Source organism: Carlito syrichta, unplaced genomic scaffold, assembly GCF_000164805.1.
Source record: "Carlito syrichta isolate Samal-C Ts95f unplaced genomic scaffold, Tarsius_syrichta-2.0.1 Scaffold309114, whole genome shotgun sequence".
NCBI classification, from domain to species: domain Eukaryota; kingdom Metazoa; phylum Chordata; class Mammalia; order Primates; family Tarsiidae; genus Carlito; species Carlito syrichta.
This window is the reverse complement of record NW_007253210.1, coordinates 477,121-493,954: the sequence shown is the minus strand read 5'-3', so window position 1 is coordinate 493,954 and position 16,834 is coordinate 477,121. Positions and strand designations below refer to the sequence as shown.

The 16,834-nt window shown below is 53.9% G+C and overlaps 1 protein-coding gene across 1 annotated transcript in view; it reads right to left on the bottom strand.

Moving 5' to 3' along the window:
* The window catches only part of PLXDC1 (plexin domain containing 1), an 83,125-nt gene that overhangs the window by 32,560 nt on the left and 33,731 nt on the right, over positions 1-16,834 (bottom strand). The window contains exons 3-7 of the mRNA XM_021716977.1: positions 9,096-9,239; positions 8,774-8,843; positions 7,994-8,116; positions 7,282-7,400; positions 5,555-5,654 (exon numbers count right to left, since the gene is read on the bottom strand). Of these exons, the coding sequence (XP_021572652.1) occupies positions 5,555-5,654; positions 7,282-7,400; positions 7,994-8,116; positions 8,774-8,843; positions 9,096-9,239 (556 nt within the window). The remainder of the gene's footprint in view (positions 1-5,554; positions 5,655-7,281; positions 7,401-7,993; positions 8,117-8,773; positions 8,844-9,095; positions 9,240-16,834) is intronic.

Here is a 16,834-nt window from a genome sequence, read left to right as displayed (position 1 = left end):
GCGCTACCACGCCCGGCTGATTTTTTGATTTATTGTAGAGATGAGGTCTCACCAAGTTGCGCAGGCTGGTCTCGAACCTGCGGGCTCAGGCAATCCACTCACCTCAGCCTCCCAACGGCGTGAGATTACAGGCTGAGCCACAGAGCCTGGCACAAGATTTCAATATTTTGACAACTGACACCACCATAGGGGTGTATCAGCTGACTGTCAGCCCTGGATCTAGCATCTAGGGTGAAACTGGGCCTTAAAGGGCCATGTGATACCCGTGGGGCCTCACATTGGAGCTTGAGGAAGTTTCCTGTTGCCGCCTCTTGTGTGCAAATTCCAAGACTGCTCCATTCACATACAGCAAGGACAGGAAAACAGTCCTGCTGGTTACAGAGCCTTTCTGACCGTAGCCAACAGAACAAAGGCACTGACATGGAAGGGGCAGCAAGAACGTTGAAGGCACGCTTGAGGCAGGCAGGAGGGATGTTCGCACGCACAGAGGGAGCACCTGTGGCCGGCCAGGCACCTTTGGGCTTTACTTCCGAGTCTAGGCCACTGGGCCACGAGTTCCCCTGGGAGGCGTGTGGGGTGGCTGCCAAAGCATCACAGCACCCAAGGCCGTCTGTGGAAGAGAGGAGGCAGAGGGCACTGGGCCCTGGAAGGGGAAGAGGAGACGGAAAGGGCAGGGAGGCACAGACCCGCTCTCCTCCGCAACAGGCCAGGCCTGGCTGTGGCCACCAGCCAATGGCCCATGGGCGACGGAGGCCGTCACAAACCCAAATGCTAACTGAGGAGGAGAGACACCTCATTGCAGCTCTATGGTGGGCACCTTGTCCCTAAGCCCACCAAAGCCATGTGCTCCCAGAACCATAGGCCAGAACTGCCCTAGTTATGTCAAGGGCTGAATCGGTCCCAAGTAGAAGCTGCAAAAACCTGACCCCTCTCAGAAGCATATGCAAATCAGATGCCCCCCACGCCCGCTTCCCACCCTCTGCCACCTCCCTCAGCGTCAGTGCTGTGTGAGTGGGGTACGACAGCTGGTTTTTCTGAGAGACAGGTGCTTAGGGATGGAGACTTCACCTGCCTATGTGCAGCCGGGAATGCTGGGAGCAGGAGACATTGGGAGGAAGGGAGGAAGTGAAAGAGATTGCAGGAAGGTAGAGCTGGGAATTTCTGGAGAGGGGAAGGAACTCTTGGCCTGCTGGGAGTGAACCAGGCCCCACTCACCAGCTCCTTGAGCCTAGAGGGTTGCCCACCCCCATCCCCAACCTGGCGAGCTGAAGGTATGGATGGGGGCTAGAGGTGCCCAGTGGGTAATAACCAGGCTTTACTGGGGACCCTGCTTCGGGCCAGGCTCGGTGTTCGGCATTCTACACTTATTGTATCTCAGCTGATCTCCACCACAACCTGGAAGGGACTCGAGGCAATTCATCTGAAGACGAGAGCCTTGTGGTCCAGTCCCTACCTGGGGACACGCCACCATGGAAAGGCTAGGTGACAGGCATGCTCGCCTGTGGGGAATGGAAAGTGCTAGAATCTCCACGGAGCTTGCTTTGGCCATAGGTATCAAAATGGTACGTGTTCCTGCCCTTTACCCAATGATTCCTCTACTGAAGATTTGTCCTGTGAAAAATACATAGGGGCATACAAGTACCTACTGAAGCATTATTGATTGTAGCAAAAGATTGGACACAACAGAAAAGTCTAGCCCCAGGGGACAGGTTAAATTAAGGTACCTCCACGGAACAGGTTATCATGCAGCCATTAAAAAGAATGTGGTTCGAGACTATCCTAGGCAGCATAGTGAGACCCCATCCCTACCAAAAATAAGTAAATAAATAAATAAATAAGCTGGGTGTGGTGGCACATGCCTGTGGTCCCAGCTACTCTGGAGGCTGAGGTGGGAGGATCCCTTGAGCCCAGGAGGGTGAGGCTGTGGGGAGCCATGACCGTGCCACTGCACTCCACTCTGGGTGACAGAGTGAGACCCCAAAGAAAGAAAGAAAAAAAAAATGTGGCAGCTCACCGTGTGCTGATGCAAATGTGTCCCTAAATCTACATCCACATATGAAGGCTGGCAGCTCGGGAAATAACCTGGTGGCCCTGGTTGCCTGCAGGGAGGGGGACTGAGGACAGGGGTCAGGGGCAGGCGGAAAATCCAATTTTTTCCGCACATCCCTTTGCGTTGTTTGACTCTTAGACCATGGAAAAAATAGAATTTTATAAATGAAGATGAAGAAATGCATCTGTAAACGATACAATAGTAATTCACGGAGAGGCAAGCATCACGGGGGGGTGAATGAGCGTGTGGGGCTTGGGGAGCTCTGCCACTGTGCCGTGTGACTTTTTGTCCCTTGCCACAAAAGCCCCACGAAAGTGCTGTGGTGGTGGCATCTGGCCTGTGACCCACCAGAATTAGGATGCTACCTGCCCCTATTCCTGTACCATTCACTGCAGTGTCCAGAGTCTTGCTGGATTCTAAAATACTGAAGGCAAGGCGAGGTGGCTCACGCCTGTAATCCCAGCACTTTGGGAGGCAGAGGAGCGAGGATTGCCTGAGCTCAGGGGTTCGAGACCAGCCTGAACAACATGGAGATACCTCGTCTCTACAATAAATAAAAAAAATTAGCTGGGCAAGGTGGTGCATGCCTGTGGTTCCAGCTACTTGGAAGGTTGAGGTGGAAGGATCACTGAGCCAGGAAGGTTGAGGTTGCGGTGGCCATGAGTGTGCCACTGCATTCTAGCCTAGGTGACAGAGTGAGACTCCAATTTAAAAAAAAAAAAATTGGCTGGGTGCAGTGGCTCATGCCATATAATCCCAGCAGTTTGGGAGGCTGAGGTGAGAGGATTGCCAGAGTCCACGGGTTCAAGAACAGCCTGGCCAACTTGGCGAGACCTCATCTCTACCATAAATCAAAAAATTAGCAGGGTGTGATGGCACACACCTGTAGTTCTAGCTACTTGGAAGGCTGAGGTGGAAGATCACCTGAGCCCAGTAGGTTGATAAATATATAAAATGAAATGAAATGAAATGAAATATAAAAAATAAAATAAGCCGGGCTCGGTGGCTCAGCCTGTAATCCCGCGCCTTTGGGAGGCTGAGGTGAGTGGATTGCTGCAGGTTTGAGACCCGCCTGGGCAGCGAGACCTCATCTCTACAATAAATCAAAAAATCAGCCGGGCGTGGTAGCGCGCGCCTGTAATTCCGGCTACTCGGAAGGCTGAGGCGGAAGGATCGCCGGAGCCCAGCAGGTCGAGGCTGCGGTGCCCGGGAGCGGCCACTGCGCTCCAGTCTGGGGGACATAGTGAGACTCCAACTCAAAAAAATAAAAATAAAAATAAAATAAAATAAAACACTGGCAGGATGTGGTGGCTCAAGTCTGTAATCCCAGTACTTTGGGAGGCTGAGGCGAGCGGATTGCCTGAGCCTGTGGGCTTGAGACCAGCCTAGGCAACTTGGCGAGACCTTGTCTCTACAACAAATAAAAAATTAACCAGGTGTGGTAGCGTGCACCTGTAGTTTTGGCTGCTTGAAAGTCTGAGGCAGAAGGATCACTGGAGCCCGCAGGTCAATGCTGGGGTGGCTGTGAGCGTGCCACTGCCCTCCAGCCTGAGTGACGGAGTGAGACCCCAACTCAAAATAAATAAAATAAAATAAAATAAAATACTGAGTTCTAGGCCAGGTGCAGTGGCTCACACCTGTAATTTCAGCACTTTGGAAGGTCGAGGCAAAGAATTTCCTGAGCCCAGGAGTTCAAGACCAGCATGGCAACTTGGCGAGACCTCGTCTCTACAATAAATCAAAAAAATTAACTGAGTGTGGTGGCACTCCTATGGTTCCAGCTACTGAGAAGGCTGAGGTGGAAGGATCTCCAGTCCAGCAGATCAAAGCTGAGGTGGCTGTGAGTGTGGACTGCACTCCAGCCTGAGTGACAGAGTGAGACTCTGACTCAAAAAAAAAAAAAAATGAAATAAAATGCTGAGTTATAGGCCGGACTTGGTGGCTCTCGCCTGTGATTCTAGCACTTTGGAAGGCTGAGGAGGGAAGATTATTTGAGCTCAGGAGTTCAAGACCAGCCTAGGCAACATAGTGAGACCTCATCTCTATAGAAAAATAAAAAAAAAATAGCCAAGTGTGGTGGTACACGCCTATAGTTGCAGCTACTCGGAAGGCTGAGGTGAAGTGATCACCTGAGTCCAGGAGGTTGAGGCTTTGTTGATCTGTGATCATGCCATTGCACGCTAGTCTGGGCAACAGAGTGAGACTCCCCCAACTAAAAAAAAAAAAGTCTCTGAGCCAAGGGTCTAGAAGCAACAAATGGCATGCCTACAGTTCTCCCTAGGGTATGCACCCAAGACCCTCATGGGCATGGACTGGGGTCCAAAGCAGGAGAGAAAGAGATGTGGCCCCCTAAATTGTCTGTGCTGGCGGAGGATCTGGGAGGAAGACACACTCCTCCAGTTACTCCCCCATTTTACAGGTAAGGCATCGAAGGCTAGAGAGATGACTTCGTTGGCTGAAAGACAAAGAGTTAACAGCATGGCTGAGGTTGAATTACAGTCCTCTGACACTCCGTGATGCTCATTTTATCACCTGGTGGGGCGGCCATGATGCATCTGTTCTAGAAGCTTTCAAAAACCCTAACTTAGCCGGGCTCGGTGGCTCAGCTGTAATCCCGCGCCTTTGGGAGGCTGAGGTGAGTGGATTGCCTGAGCCTGTGGGTTCGAGACCCACATGGGCAACTTGGCAAGACCTCATCTCTACAATAAATCAAAAATTAGCCAGGCGTGGTAGCGCATGCCTGTAGTTCCAGCTACTTGGAAGGCTGAGGCGGAAGGATGGCCGGAGCCCAGCAGGTCGAGGCTGTGGTGGCCGGGAGTGGCCACTGCACTCCAGTCTGGGCGACAGAGTGAGACTTCAACTCAGAAAAGCCCCACAAAACTCTAATTTGGTGTCTTTGGAGAATTTCTTTCTTTGTGTTTCTTTCTTTTTGAGCTGGAGTCTCACTCTGCCACCCAAGCTGGAATGCAGTAGCAAGATCATGGCTCACCACAGCCTTGATCTCCTGGGCTCAAGCAATCCTTCCACCTCAGCCTCCTGAGTACTAGGACTACAGGTGCGTACCACCACACCAGGCTAATGTTTTGATTGTTTTTGCTGAGACGGGGTCTTGTTATGCTGCCTAGGCTGGTCTCGAACCCCTGGGCTCAAGCAATCCTCCTGCCTTGGCCTCCCAAAGTGCTGGGATGACAGTGAGCCACTGCGCCGGGTCCCTTTGGAGATTTTCTAAACTGAGTGGGTGCTGAGTGGAAGGGTTCTGGTTCCCTTTCCTCTCATCAGCCGGAGCAGTGTGCCCTACCCATTGGTGATTTTACTGGGGGAAAAAATGGCCCCTCTGTTATAACAAAGAAAAGCCGGAACTCTGTTTTTCCTTTACCTCCTCAGTTCCCTCTTGGCTCCCGCCACCGCCCATGCGCAGCCACTGCTGGGCCCCCGGCAGCCTGGGGCTCTGTCTGGACTGAGTTCTACCCAGTCAAGGCCTCTGTTGGAGCCCCAGGGACTCACCTGGTACATCGGGGCCCGGATTGAGAATCATGAAGGCGTCCGACAGGCCTGCTTTGACGGGATGCTGGGAGGAGCTGATTTCCAGGACTGACATTGGGATCTGCAGCGGGAGAAGAGACTCCGTCACCTCCCAAGTGTTCTTGGGCCAGCCCCGGCTTCCCCTCTGAGCTCCAGACCCACCTGCCCTCCTGCTTCACCTCCTAGAGGACTCAGAGACGAATCACACCCAACCCGATGGCATCCAAATCCCAAGTCAGTCCCATACCACCTCCAGGCATGTTTCTTTCTGTTCTCCATTCCATGGAGAAAGGCACCTCCAGGAAGCCCAGAAACCTGGGACTCACCGTGTTCCCCCTCTTCCATTTATCCCCATCTAATCCATCTCCGCACTCTGTTAACCAACCTACTAAGTGGTTCTCAAATCTGCCCAACTCCTCCCATCGTCTGCCAAGCTGCCCCCGCCAGGGCTCCCCCAACCCCCAGGCCACTCTTAGGAACCGGACCACCCAGCAGGAGGTGCGCAGTGGGCAAGCAAGGGAAGCCTTGTCTGCATTTGCAGCCGCTCCCCATCACTCGCATTACCGCCTGAGCTCCACTTCCTGTCAGATCTGCATTGGCATTAGATTCTCACAGGAGCGTGGACTTGCTTGTGAAGTGCACATGCGAGGAATCTAGTTTGCTCACTCCTTATGAGAATCTGATGCCTGATGGTCTGAGGTGGAGCTGAGGCGGTGATGCTCACGCTAGGGAGTGGCTGCAGATACAGATGAACATTAGCAGTGAGGTTTGACTACATATCACCCCCAGCCCGTGGAAAAATTGTCTTCCACGAAACGAGTCCCTGATGTGGAAAAGGTTGGGGGCTGCTGTCCTAAATGACCCCCCATCATTCCCTTTGAGCCGCCAATCATCTGCTCTACACTGAAATCACAGTGACCTTTCTCAAAGGCCAATCTGTTGTTCCCCTGCCCTGTCCTGCCTCTCACTCGCTCCCTTCCAGCCATGCTGCTTTCTTTCAGTGCTCTGTGCCAGTCATGCTCAGTCCTGCCACAGGATCTTTGCATGTGCTGTTCTCTTTTCTGGAACACACTTCACTCTCCTCTTTGCTTGCTTAGCTCCTTTTCATCCTACAGATTTCAACTCTTTTCTTCAGGGAAGCCTCCCCCGGCCCCTGTCAAGGTGAAGGACCCTGTGAAAGGCTCCACTGACACCAGGCACCTCCATTTAGGAGTGCATGCCACAGTAGCAGTTCTACATTTATCCCTGTAATTACTGTTTATTTCCTCAACCAGACTTACAGCTCCATAAGAGCAGCACTTTGGGAGACCGAGGTGAGAGGATTGCCTGAGCCCAGGGGTTTGAGACCAGCCTGGGCAACTTGGTGAGACCTCATCCCTATGATAAATCAAAAAATTAGCCGTGTGTGGTAGCACATGCCTGTATTCCGGCTACTTGGAAGGCTGAGGCAGAAGGATCGCCTGAGACCAGCAGGTCGAGGCTGTGGTGGCTGTGAGCGTGCCTCTGTACTCCAGCCTGGGCAACAGAGTGAGACTCAAACTCAAAAACAAAAAACAAACAAACAAAAGAGCAGGGCCCACAAACATCTCATTAACTGCCACATCCCTGGCACCATGCCCTGTGCCTGGCACACTGCAAGTTCTTAGAAATAACTGCTGAACGAAGAAAGACTCCAAGATGCAGCTGTCTCTGCAGCTGGGACCACTCACCTCTTTGTAGCCAAAGACAATGCGGCCGTCTCGGTGCAGAGCAGCCTGGAAGGTGAAGCTGCCCCTGTCTTCCCGGCCTTGGAGGTAGACGTGGTCCCACTGAACAACAAAGACTGTCCCTAGGGACAAAAGCAGAGACCCGGCTGGATGGGAAGGGGCTGCACAGGACGGAGCCCTGCAGAAACAGCAGCCAGCATGGATGGGTCATGGGTTGGGTCCTTTCGGGAAGATGGGGACAGCAGGCAAATCCAAGCAGCAGGAGCTGGCTGGCCCACAACGCTGGCCTGGCTTCCAGGCTGGGAGGAGCCAGAGGCCCTGTCAGCCCTGGAGACTGTACTCCAACCCCAGGCATGCCCCTTCCTGCTCACCTATCCTGACCCCTTGAGACAAGAAGGAAAAATGTCTGTTCTCCTGGGGTGGGCGGTGCTCAAGAGACAACCTGGTGAGAGTGAGACACAGCAAAGATCCCTAACATTTAGGCTCACTTCCACTAAGAGCCAGGTGCTATTGTTTTGCTGTTGCTTAGGTTCTGCTGGGAAGTAGGCATTTGTCCCCATCTTACACAGGAGGACACGGGGCACAGAAAGTCAGGCAGCTGCCTGGCTGTGGGGCTGTGGGACTCTTGCCCTCTCTGGGCCTTGGGCTCCTGGAAAGGGGCTGGGCCTGGGGATCCCTGGAGCGGGGCGACTTTGGTTCTGAGCTCTGGCCTCACCATTGTCGAAGTAAGCAATGGTGGAGTTGTCTGAGTAGCCCGGGTTGAAGTTGGCCATCAGGGGCGCCACGTATTGAGTAGCCGTGAGCATCCGATGGATCACGTCGCCCGTGAAGATGAAGCCTGGGGCAGGAGAGGTGCATGGCAGTCACCAGAAATGGCCCTGAGGGGGTGCTTCTGGGGACTCCTCCCCAAGGGCCGAGGGTAGCCTGGACATAGCTGAAAGGGAGCCACGGCCCTGCTGCCCACCCCCGCCCAGCAGGCTCTGGGGCTGGCGTGTGTGGAGACCAGAGAATGTTTTGTCTGTTTCTCCAGGTGGGCTTAACCTGTAGGGTGATGTGGCAGGAAGAGGAAGTGATGCCCACCTTTCCTGGGGAAGTGGGAGTTAAGGTGGTCTCTACTTATCAACAAGGAGCCTGATTCCAGGAACCTGGGCTCTCAGTGAGGTCTCCCTCTCCTTCTTGTTCAAGGACTCAAAAACACAGGGACACAGGGCTGTCCACACTGACTTGTGCTGGCCTGGGGACAGACAGACCACACGCGCGCGCGCGCACACACACACACACACACACACACACACACACACTGGCCAGCTCATACAAGGAGGATGGTCTGACCTTCTCTGACCTCCCTTCTGAGCACTGGGTTCCCAAGAGAGTCAACCATGATCCCTCCTCAGTCCACCCTTAGAACTCTGTCTCCAACGAGGCCCCTCGGGGAGAGCCCGCGAGTCCAGCTGAGATGTCTAACCCTCCCCCTGCCCCACCAACTCGTCCTTACCTCCAGTTGCTATGGTGATCTGCCGCAGAGGATGCCCGTAGAAAGGGAAATCAAAGGACAAGACCACTCTCTGCAGGGGATGGGAGAGAGTCTGTGTGGGCTGAGCTGCAGGCCCGGGGACTGGGCACCCACGATGGACACAGCGGGGGCAAGCCCCTGGGAGCATCGGTGGAAACACCTGCTCCGGCTGAGCTCCACGGGAACCCCAGGAAGCCCCTCCCCGATTCAGACCTCAGGCCCCGCCATGCCCATGGACCAGGCAGGGTGGGTTCACCCTAGCCTCCCCGCCCAGGGCAGCTCTGCAGGACACTGGGGCACTCACCGAAGCCTGCCGGTGGGTGTTGGAGAGTATTCTGTGGACCTTCACGTGGCTCCGGTTGGCCTCAGCCACATCCACCCACAGTTCCTGGCTGCGGGGCTCGCTGGGACCATACAGACGGGACACATAGTAGCTGTGGTGATCTTCCTGTTGGCACCCAAGACATGCCCATAGGAGGCATGAGCAGTGAGGCATGCCAGGGACCACCCCTGCCCCTCCCCACTGAGACTTCTGGACACAAGAAGTCATCGCCCTCAGGGTCTCGGGCCTGTGACCCAGAGGGCTGGTCTAGGCCTGGGAGGCCAAACAGCTCACCTGCTGGCCCCCAGTCACGCCCCAACAGGTCACCCCAGCCAAATCCACCCCGGCTCTACTCTAGCTCAGCCTTGCCATTCTCAGACAAGCTGGGAGGCTTATCCTGCAGCTCCTGGCTCCCTTCAGAGCACGACCAAATCCAAGCCTGGCCTGGGGCACGAGGGAGGGACAGACAGGACAGCCCAATGCAAAGCCCTTGTCTTCAGGGAGCTCCCAGACCCAGGGGGAGACATAACTCTTGAGGAGTTCCCGATTTAATGGAAAAGGAAGAGGCTGAGCTTTGATCTTGGGAGCTGCTAGTCTGATGGGGGAGGTGCGACTTGTGTAAACAGAATCCACACAGACCCTCAAGCGGAGATGGTACAGAACCCACGACGCGGTCACCAGAGGCTTGAGAAAGAGGACATGAGTGGCAAGAATTCCTTCCGGGCGTATCTTTGGTTCTCTCCTGTTGCCCGATGGAGATCAAATAAAGAACAAGCCAGAACACTGTGGGCTGGGGGTTCGTCTTGCAAAGCCTCTCTCGCAAGGGACACGGGAGGCCGGGACTTAAGGGAGGCCAAGGACGTAGTTGGCAGAAAGACTGAAGAGCCAGGGCCGGGCAATGTGGGAGGCTTCCCGGAGCTCACCCAAGAGTGCCCCCAGTCGTAGGAGAAAGGGAGGCAGGGCAAGCAGGACCCCTGGCAGCCACTGCCACAGAGATGGGGCAGCTGACCTGTGGGGAGCCCAGGGCACCACGGGTCATTGATCAGGCTGCCCAGTGGTGGTGGCCACAGACACAGCAGAGCAAACTGTGTTCTCCCTGTCGAGCTGCCAGCTGCCCGGCCAGCTCTTACCCTGAGCCCAGCACTCCTCTCCTGCCAAAAGGCAGTCTGCTCTTCTGACAAGTGACACAGTTTGGGGACTTGGAGTCAGGGCAGGCTGAGGGAACCCGAGGGGAAACAACCTGGTGCGCAGAGTGGGAGAGGGTATCCTATTGCTGTGTGGTCCTCCCCTCCTGCCTCCAGACTACCCAGGCCTCTGTCTGTCCTTGGCATGGAGTCAGACCCATCTGAGACACTCGCCGGGCCACACTACTCTGCTCACAAGCCATCAGGGCTCCCGCGAGACACTGCCCCGAGACAAAACACAGCCCTCTCAGCCTGGCATGCAAGGTCCCACCAGGAACAGCCCTGTTTCCCCTCTCCCCTCTCATTCCTAGCACATCCTTGTGTCCCTTCCCCCAGGCCACATGCCAGTCCTCCTGCCTGGAATGACCACCCTGTTCCTTCAACACCCAGCCTTTTTTTTTTTAAGAGACTGGCTGGAGTGCTGTAGTATGACCTTGGCTCACTTTAGCCTCTACCTCCTTGGTTCAAGGAGGCTCAAGTGATCCTCCTACCTCAGCCTCCTGAGGAGCTGGATCTACAGGCATGAACTACCATGCCTGGCTAATTTAAAAATTTTTTTGAAGACGTGAGTCTCACTTCAAAATTTTTTTGAAGACACATTCACCAGCCTTGTTTTGGACTCCTGGGCTCAAGGGATTCTCCCACTTTGGCCTCCCAAAATGCTGGGATTGTAGGAGTGTGAGACACTGCATCCGGCCCAACACTCAGCTTAGACACCACCTTTGTATTGACTTTCTGTCTCTACCTTGCAAGGAGGACCTCCCCCCTTGAAAATGACCTCCACCATCCAGTATTTTTGGGAGTCTTCAAGCAGTGACTCGTGTGTACTATTTGTGAGAGTCACATGGGACCATCCTGGTTGGATTTCTGATTTTACTCATGAAGCCACCTCAGAGGGCCACCCTGATGCCACCACCCCAGAGTGAGAACAAGTTCCATGCCAAGGGTGCTGCGCCCCCCTGCTGCCACAGCCACCATCCCTGCAGTCCCAGGAGGGCGCCCAGAGGGGGATGCACTGCTCTCCAGCTCTGCCCACAGACACCGAAGCAGTCCTGCTTATGCCCAGAGCTCCCAGTCTCTCAGAGATCACAGCATCTGATGGTCTGGGAGACTCTGGGTCCACAGCCAGCTCAGATTCAGTGGGATTACCTGCCACAGCCATGGCAACAGCTCACCACGCCTCCCCCACCCCGACATTTAAACAAAAAAGCAGTTTATGAAGCAGAACCAGTTGTTCTAAAATTTTGTCTAAAGAAAGGAAGCCAAGTTTAGATGCTCAGCCCGTCATTTACATGTGTTTCCCCTTGAACTGTGAGCCCCTGAGACGCAGGGCTGGGCACAGTCACCTCAGTACCCATGGCTCAATCAAGGGCCTCAAATTCTCGGAACTTAGGAAGTGCTTGCTGGGGTAAACTGAGGCCAGTGCAGGAGGCCGCACCTTTCCTTTTGTCCTTTAATACAAAAATAAAGGATGCCAGGTGTGGTGTGGTGACTCACACCTGGAATCCCAACACTTTGGGAGGCTAAGGAGGGAGGATTGCTTGAGTGAGGGAGTTTGAGACCAGCCTGGGCAACATATTGAGACCCTGTCTCTACAAAAAAAAAAAAAAAAATTAGCCAAGTAGTCCCAGCTACTCTGGAGGCTGAGGCAGGAGGATCACTTGAGCCTGGGAGTTCGAGGCTGCAGTGACCCAGGAGTGTGCCACTGCACTATAGCCTAGGTGACAGAGTGAGAACCCCCCTACTCAAAAGAGAGAGAGAGACAGAAGAAGAAGGAGACTCGGAAGCTGGGGTTGGTGTTTTGTAGTGAGTTAAAATTTTGGAAATAAACCAGCCTCCCTAAATCCTGGGCTATCTTTTTATGATCTGCGTGTGACAAAGAAAGTGAGTGGTCCAACTTGGCACCAGGCAGCACGTCAGTCCTTTTGCAAGCTGTAGGGGGTTTAAACTGTGTTCCCACCCCCCAAATATGTTCAAGTGCGAACCCCTGGTACCTATGAATGTGGAAACATTCATTATTTGGAAACACAGTCTCTGCAGCTGGAATCAAGTCAAGATGAGGTCACATTGGATTAGGATGGCCTTGAATCCAATGATTGGTGTCTTCATAAAATAAAAGAGGAAGATTTGGATATGAAGACCCAAAGGACACAGGGAAGAAGACCCCAGGCCACAATGGAGGCTGAGACTGGTGTGACACAATTTATAAACCAAGAACACCAGGACTGCCAGGAGCTGCCATGCGCCAGGACAAGGTAAGGAAGGATTCTTTCCTGGGGCCATCGGGGAGCATGGCCCTGCTGAGAATGTACTCAATAGAGGACGCAGTGAACAAGGAGTGACCAGAAGAAGAGTTTGCCTGCCTTACGGGGACCATCACACATTCCAGAGACCAAGACAGGACCGTTTTACCAACTGAAGCCAGAGCAGGACAGCAGCAGAGGGCACACAGGTGGCCTCAGGTACACCTGGGAGTCACGTACAGCTCCCACCTGGGACCCTGAGCAGGCCCGTGTTGGAGATGGCGGCTTTGCGGCTGGGAGAAAGGTCTGGTTGCAATCAGCCTGCGTCCTGGGACCCGCACAAGGAGAGCTTGCCCCAAACCTCCAAGCATCAGAGGTGAAGGCCCAGGACAGAAGCCACGCTCTGCAGGTGTGAAGCCAGACAGATGCCGACAAGCCACCTGCCGCCTCAGCAAAGGGGAGGTGACTGCGACATGTTCGAGTCCTCTGCTCCACACAAGGACAAGCAGTCCAGTCCACGAGCCCAGCTGAGGAGCCGGGTCAGGGATCGAGTGCCTTAACCTGGCATGATCCTTGGACTCCTCCCTGGAGTCCCCAGTGAGGCCTCCAGGGGCACCTCTTAACTGATGCAAGGCTTTGTCTATTCTGACTCAAGGAGACTCCAGCATTTAAGGAGCTGCTGCCTCTGACTGCGAGGCTGAATTCTCTCCCATGAGCCAGCAGGGAGGATGGGTGCCTCAGTTCCTAGGAGGCCCTGTGCAGGCCAGGCGTGGTGAGGCCGAACTCTTGCTCTGGCCCCAAAGGTGCCAAGCACAGCCGGCCTGCCCCAGGAAGAACCGTCCCGGGGCAGCACCTTACAGACTCTGCCACAGGACCCAAGGAAATATCCCTCCCTGCATGCCTGACCTGATCAATTACCCAGGAAGCCAGGGCAGGCGTCTACTCAGAGCACTGGCTGGGAGAGGCCACAGGGGGCTGGGTGAGGCCAAAACGCACACTCTGGGAAGGGGGCAACTTGGAGAGGGGTCACTCCTGGGCATGGCCGAGGACAAAGTTCACAGGGGTGTGTCTGGGAGAGTGGGGGAAGGGAAAGGGGAGCTCACATTCATGGAACTATGGTGGTAGTGTGCTGGTGTTTTCTATTTATCTCTGCATGACAACCCTTGGATGTGAGGACTAATGTGAGTCCCATGCTCTAAGTGGGGAAACTGAGGCTGGAGAGCACATATCTATCAGAAAACAGGTCGGTTCCACTCAAAGACAGGGTTGTCTCCTCTGTCCACTGTCTCTTAGGTCTTTAAGCAACAGCTCCCCTGGAAGGGGACTCGGACCATTTGCCAGTCACTGGCTAAAATCTCTTGCATCATGGGACCGCCATGGGCTCCTCATGGAGTGTGGCACTCAGGGACAGAGTTGCATTCACCTCCTCAACCTGGAGCTCCTGCTTAGTGCAGGGTGGGTCACCTGGCATGCGGTGGTGTTTGGGGTCCTCTGGGTGACCCAAATCACAAGGATTCTGCAGTCATAGGTGCTGAATGTACAGGGTGGCTCTGACAAGGACAGTGTCCTGTCCCATATGTCTGACGGCAGGTGACACAAAGCCACTCGGGGAGGAACCAGTTGCTTCCTCTGGGAATCCAAGTCTGCAGAGGGCACTCCCGCAGCCGTCTGTCCTGGACGCAGGGTGCTAGCTCTAGATTCCTCGAGCTCTTCTCTAAGGAAGTGAAGCTACGCAGGGTGACGCTTCCACGGGGAGGAAGAGGACCTGGGCTCAACCTGGCTTCAACATGGAGAAACCGCATGAGATGGAGTGACTGAGAACAGTGGCAGGTGGCAGGGGTAGAACACAGAAGATCCTTGTGTCATCAGGCCATCACCCTGCATGTGACTGCCCCATGATCCAAAGACAGAGGCAGCATGCTTCCTTGTGGGTTCAAAAGAGAAACGGGCCGGGCATGGTGGCTCCCACCTGTAATCCCATCACATTGGGAGGCGGAGGCGAGAGGATTGCCTGAGCCCAGGAGCTCAAGACCAGCCTGGGCAACACAGCGAAACCCATCTCTACCAAAAATAAGCTGGGCATGGTGGCATGGCCCTATAGTCCCAGTTACCCTGGAGGCTGAGGCAGAGGGATTGCCTGAGTCCAGGAGGTCGAAGCTGGGTGAGCCGTGATTGAGCCACTGCCTTCCAGCCTGGGAGACAAAGTGAGACTCTGACTCAGGGGAAAAAAACAAAAACGATGGTGCCCTTGTACTCGATACGTTTTTGGATGCCCCTCCCCCATCCCAAAGACATCTGCCCCCCCCACGGAGAGACCACACCCACCACATTCTCCCACGTGACCCTGTGCTTCCTCGGCCAGACTGATTGGACATAGCTGGTCACATGGTTCCAAGGCTGCTCATCTATTGGAAGCCAACAACCTACAGCCTGCACAGACTGGGCCAATCAGAGCCCTCGCCCAGGGGGGTGACACTGGAAAACTGGGATGCTGGGGGCGGAAGAACTGAACAGAATGGAGGCACAGGAGCGGAAACGTCTGCAGAAGACGCTGCTTCAGTAGAGGAGAAGGCAGACCTTGCACACATCTGGCTTCCATGAATATGCGATGAACTAAGGAAAAGGAGACGAGAGTGGAGGGGGGCCTGGGGAGACAGAGAAGGCAGCCCTGGTTCCCAGTCGCGGTCCAGTTCCCTGGAGGTCTGCATGACGTTCACGTCCAGCCCTTGGGTCCCCTGATGGTTCTCTGCACCCTCTTTAGAATCTTTCTCTGTGGGACAGTTCTAATGGCTCCTTGGAACCAAAAGCCGTCTTGCTTATGGGGTGATCAGAGGAAGAACTTCCAGGAGAGCCCAAGCAGTGTCCTTTACCAGTACACGCAGCAAGAATCTGAACGGGCCCAGCACACAGAAATGATACATTTTTGAGATGACGGGTATTCTAATTACCCTGATCTGATCACTAATCGTCATGTATATTGAAACATCACTGTATATCCCATGAATATGTACAATTATTATTTGTCAATTTAAAAAATAAATCTGAATGGGAAGAAGTGAGGAATAAAATTTCTGGGACACTTTTCGCTGACAGCACATGGACCACCTTGATTTTTCTTCTACAAAATCGATCACTGCTGGCTTCTTGACCGGCCAGCTGGGAGAGGCCCCGGGCCACACGGCTACCCACACTGGCAGTCTTGATGGAGGAAGTCCGCCCATGGCAGAAACTGATAACTGTCTCCCAATAACCATCCTCCCCTTCTTCCTCGAGAAGCAGTAGTTCTCAGTTTGGGCTAGCCACATGGCCACCCAGCTAGACTGTTTCCTGGCCCTCCATAATGCTGGGTCTGGCTACATGAGGCCAAGGGAAGGCAGGCAGGATGATTGACCTTCTTAGGAAAGGGTACCCTCCCCTTGTCTGGCTGGGATGCTGGTGGGATGGTGGGAGCAGAAGCAGTCATCTTGGACTACAACATGGAAGGCACACAAAGGGATCCTGGGTCTCCAACACCATGGAGACACTGTATCAACCCTTGTTTACTTATGTTCACATATTACCTGTGAGGGAAGAATCAATTTCTCTCATGTCTAAGGGCCTTGTCAGCTCAGCATTTGTTATAACAGCCGAGACTGTATCCTAATTAATACAAAGCCAAGGTGGGAGGATTACTTGAGCCCAGGAGTTCGAGACCAGCCTGGACAACACAACGAGAGCTTGTCTCTACAAAAAAGTAAAAAAAAATCAGCAAGCGTGGTGGCACACGCCTGTAGTCCTAGCGTGTGGATGTAGTCCTAGCGGAAGGGATGAACCAAGAGTGAGAAACATTTTGTTCTTAAGTCTTTTTTTTTTTCTTTGAGTCAGAAACTCACTCTGTCACCCAGGATGGAGTGCAGTGGCATGCTCATGGCCACAGCAGCCTTGACCTGCTGGGCTCCGGTGATCCTTCTGCCTCAGCCTTCCAAGTACCTGGAACTACAGGTGTACACCACCATGCCCAGCTGATTTTTTGATTTATTGTAGAGACGAGGTTTCACCATGTTGCCCAGGCTGGTTTGGAAACTGCAGGCTCAGGCAATCCTCTCACCTTGGCCTCCCAAAGTGCTGGGATGACAGGCATGAGCCACCACTCCCAGCCTTGTTAAGTTTTAACACAATGATGAGAAAGTAAAACTCTGCCCTGGAGAAATGCATTCTTTAGGTAAAGATTAACTTTGCTGACTTTGTCTTTCTAGAAACACAGATCCCTCAAGCATGACCAATATTGGCCCATTGTAATCTTTTTTTTTTTTTT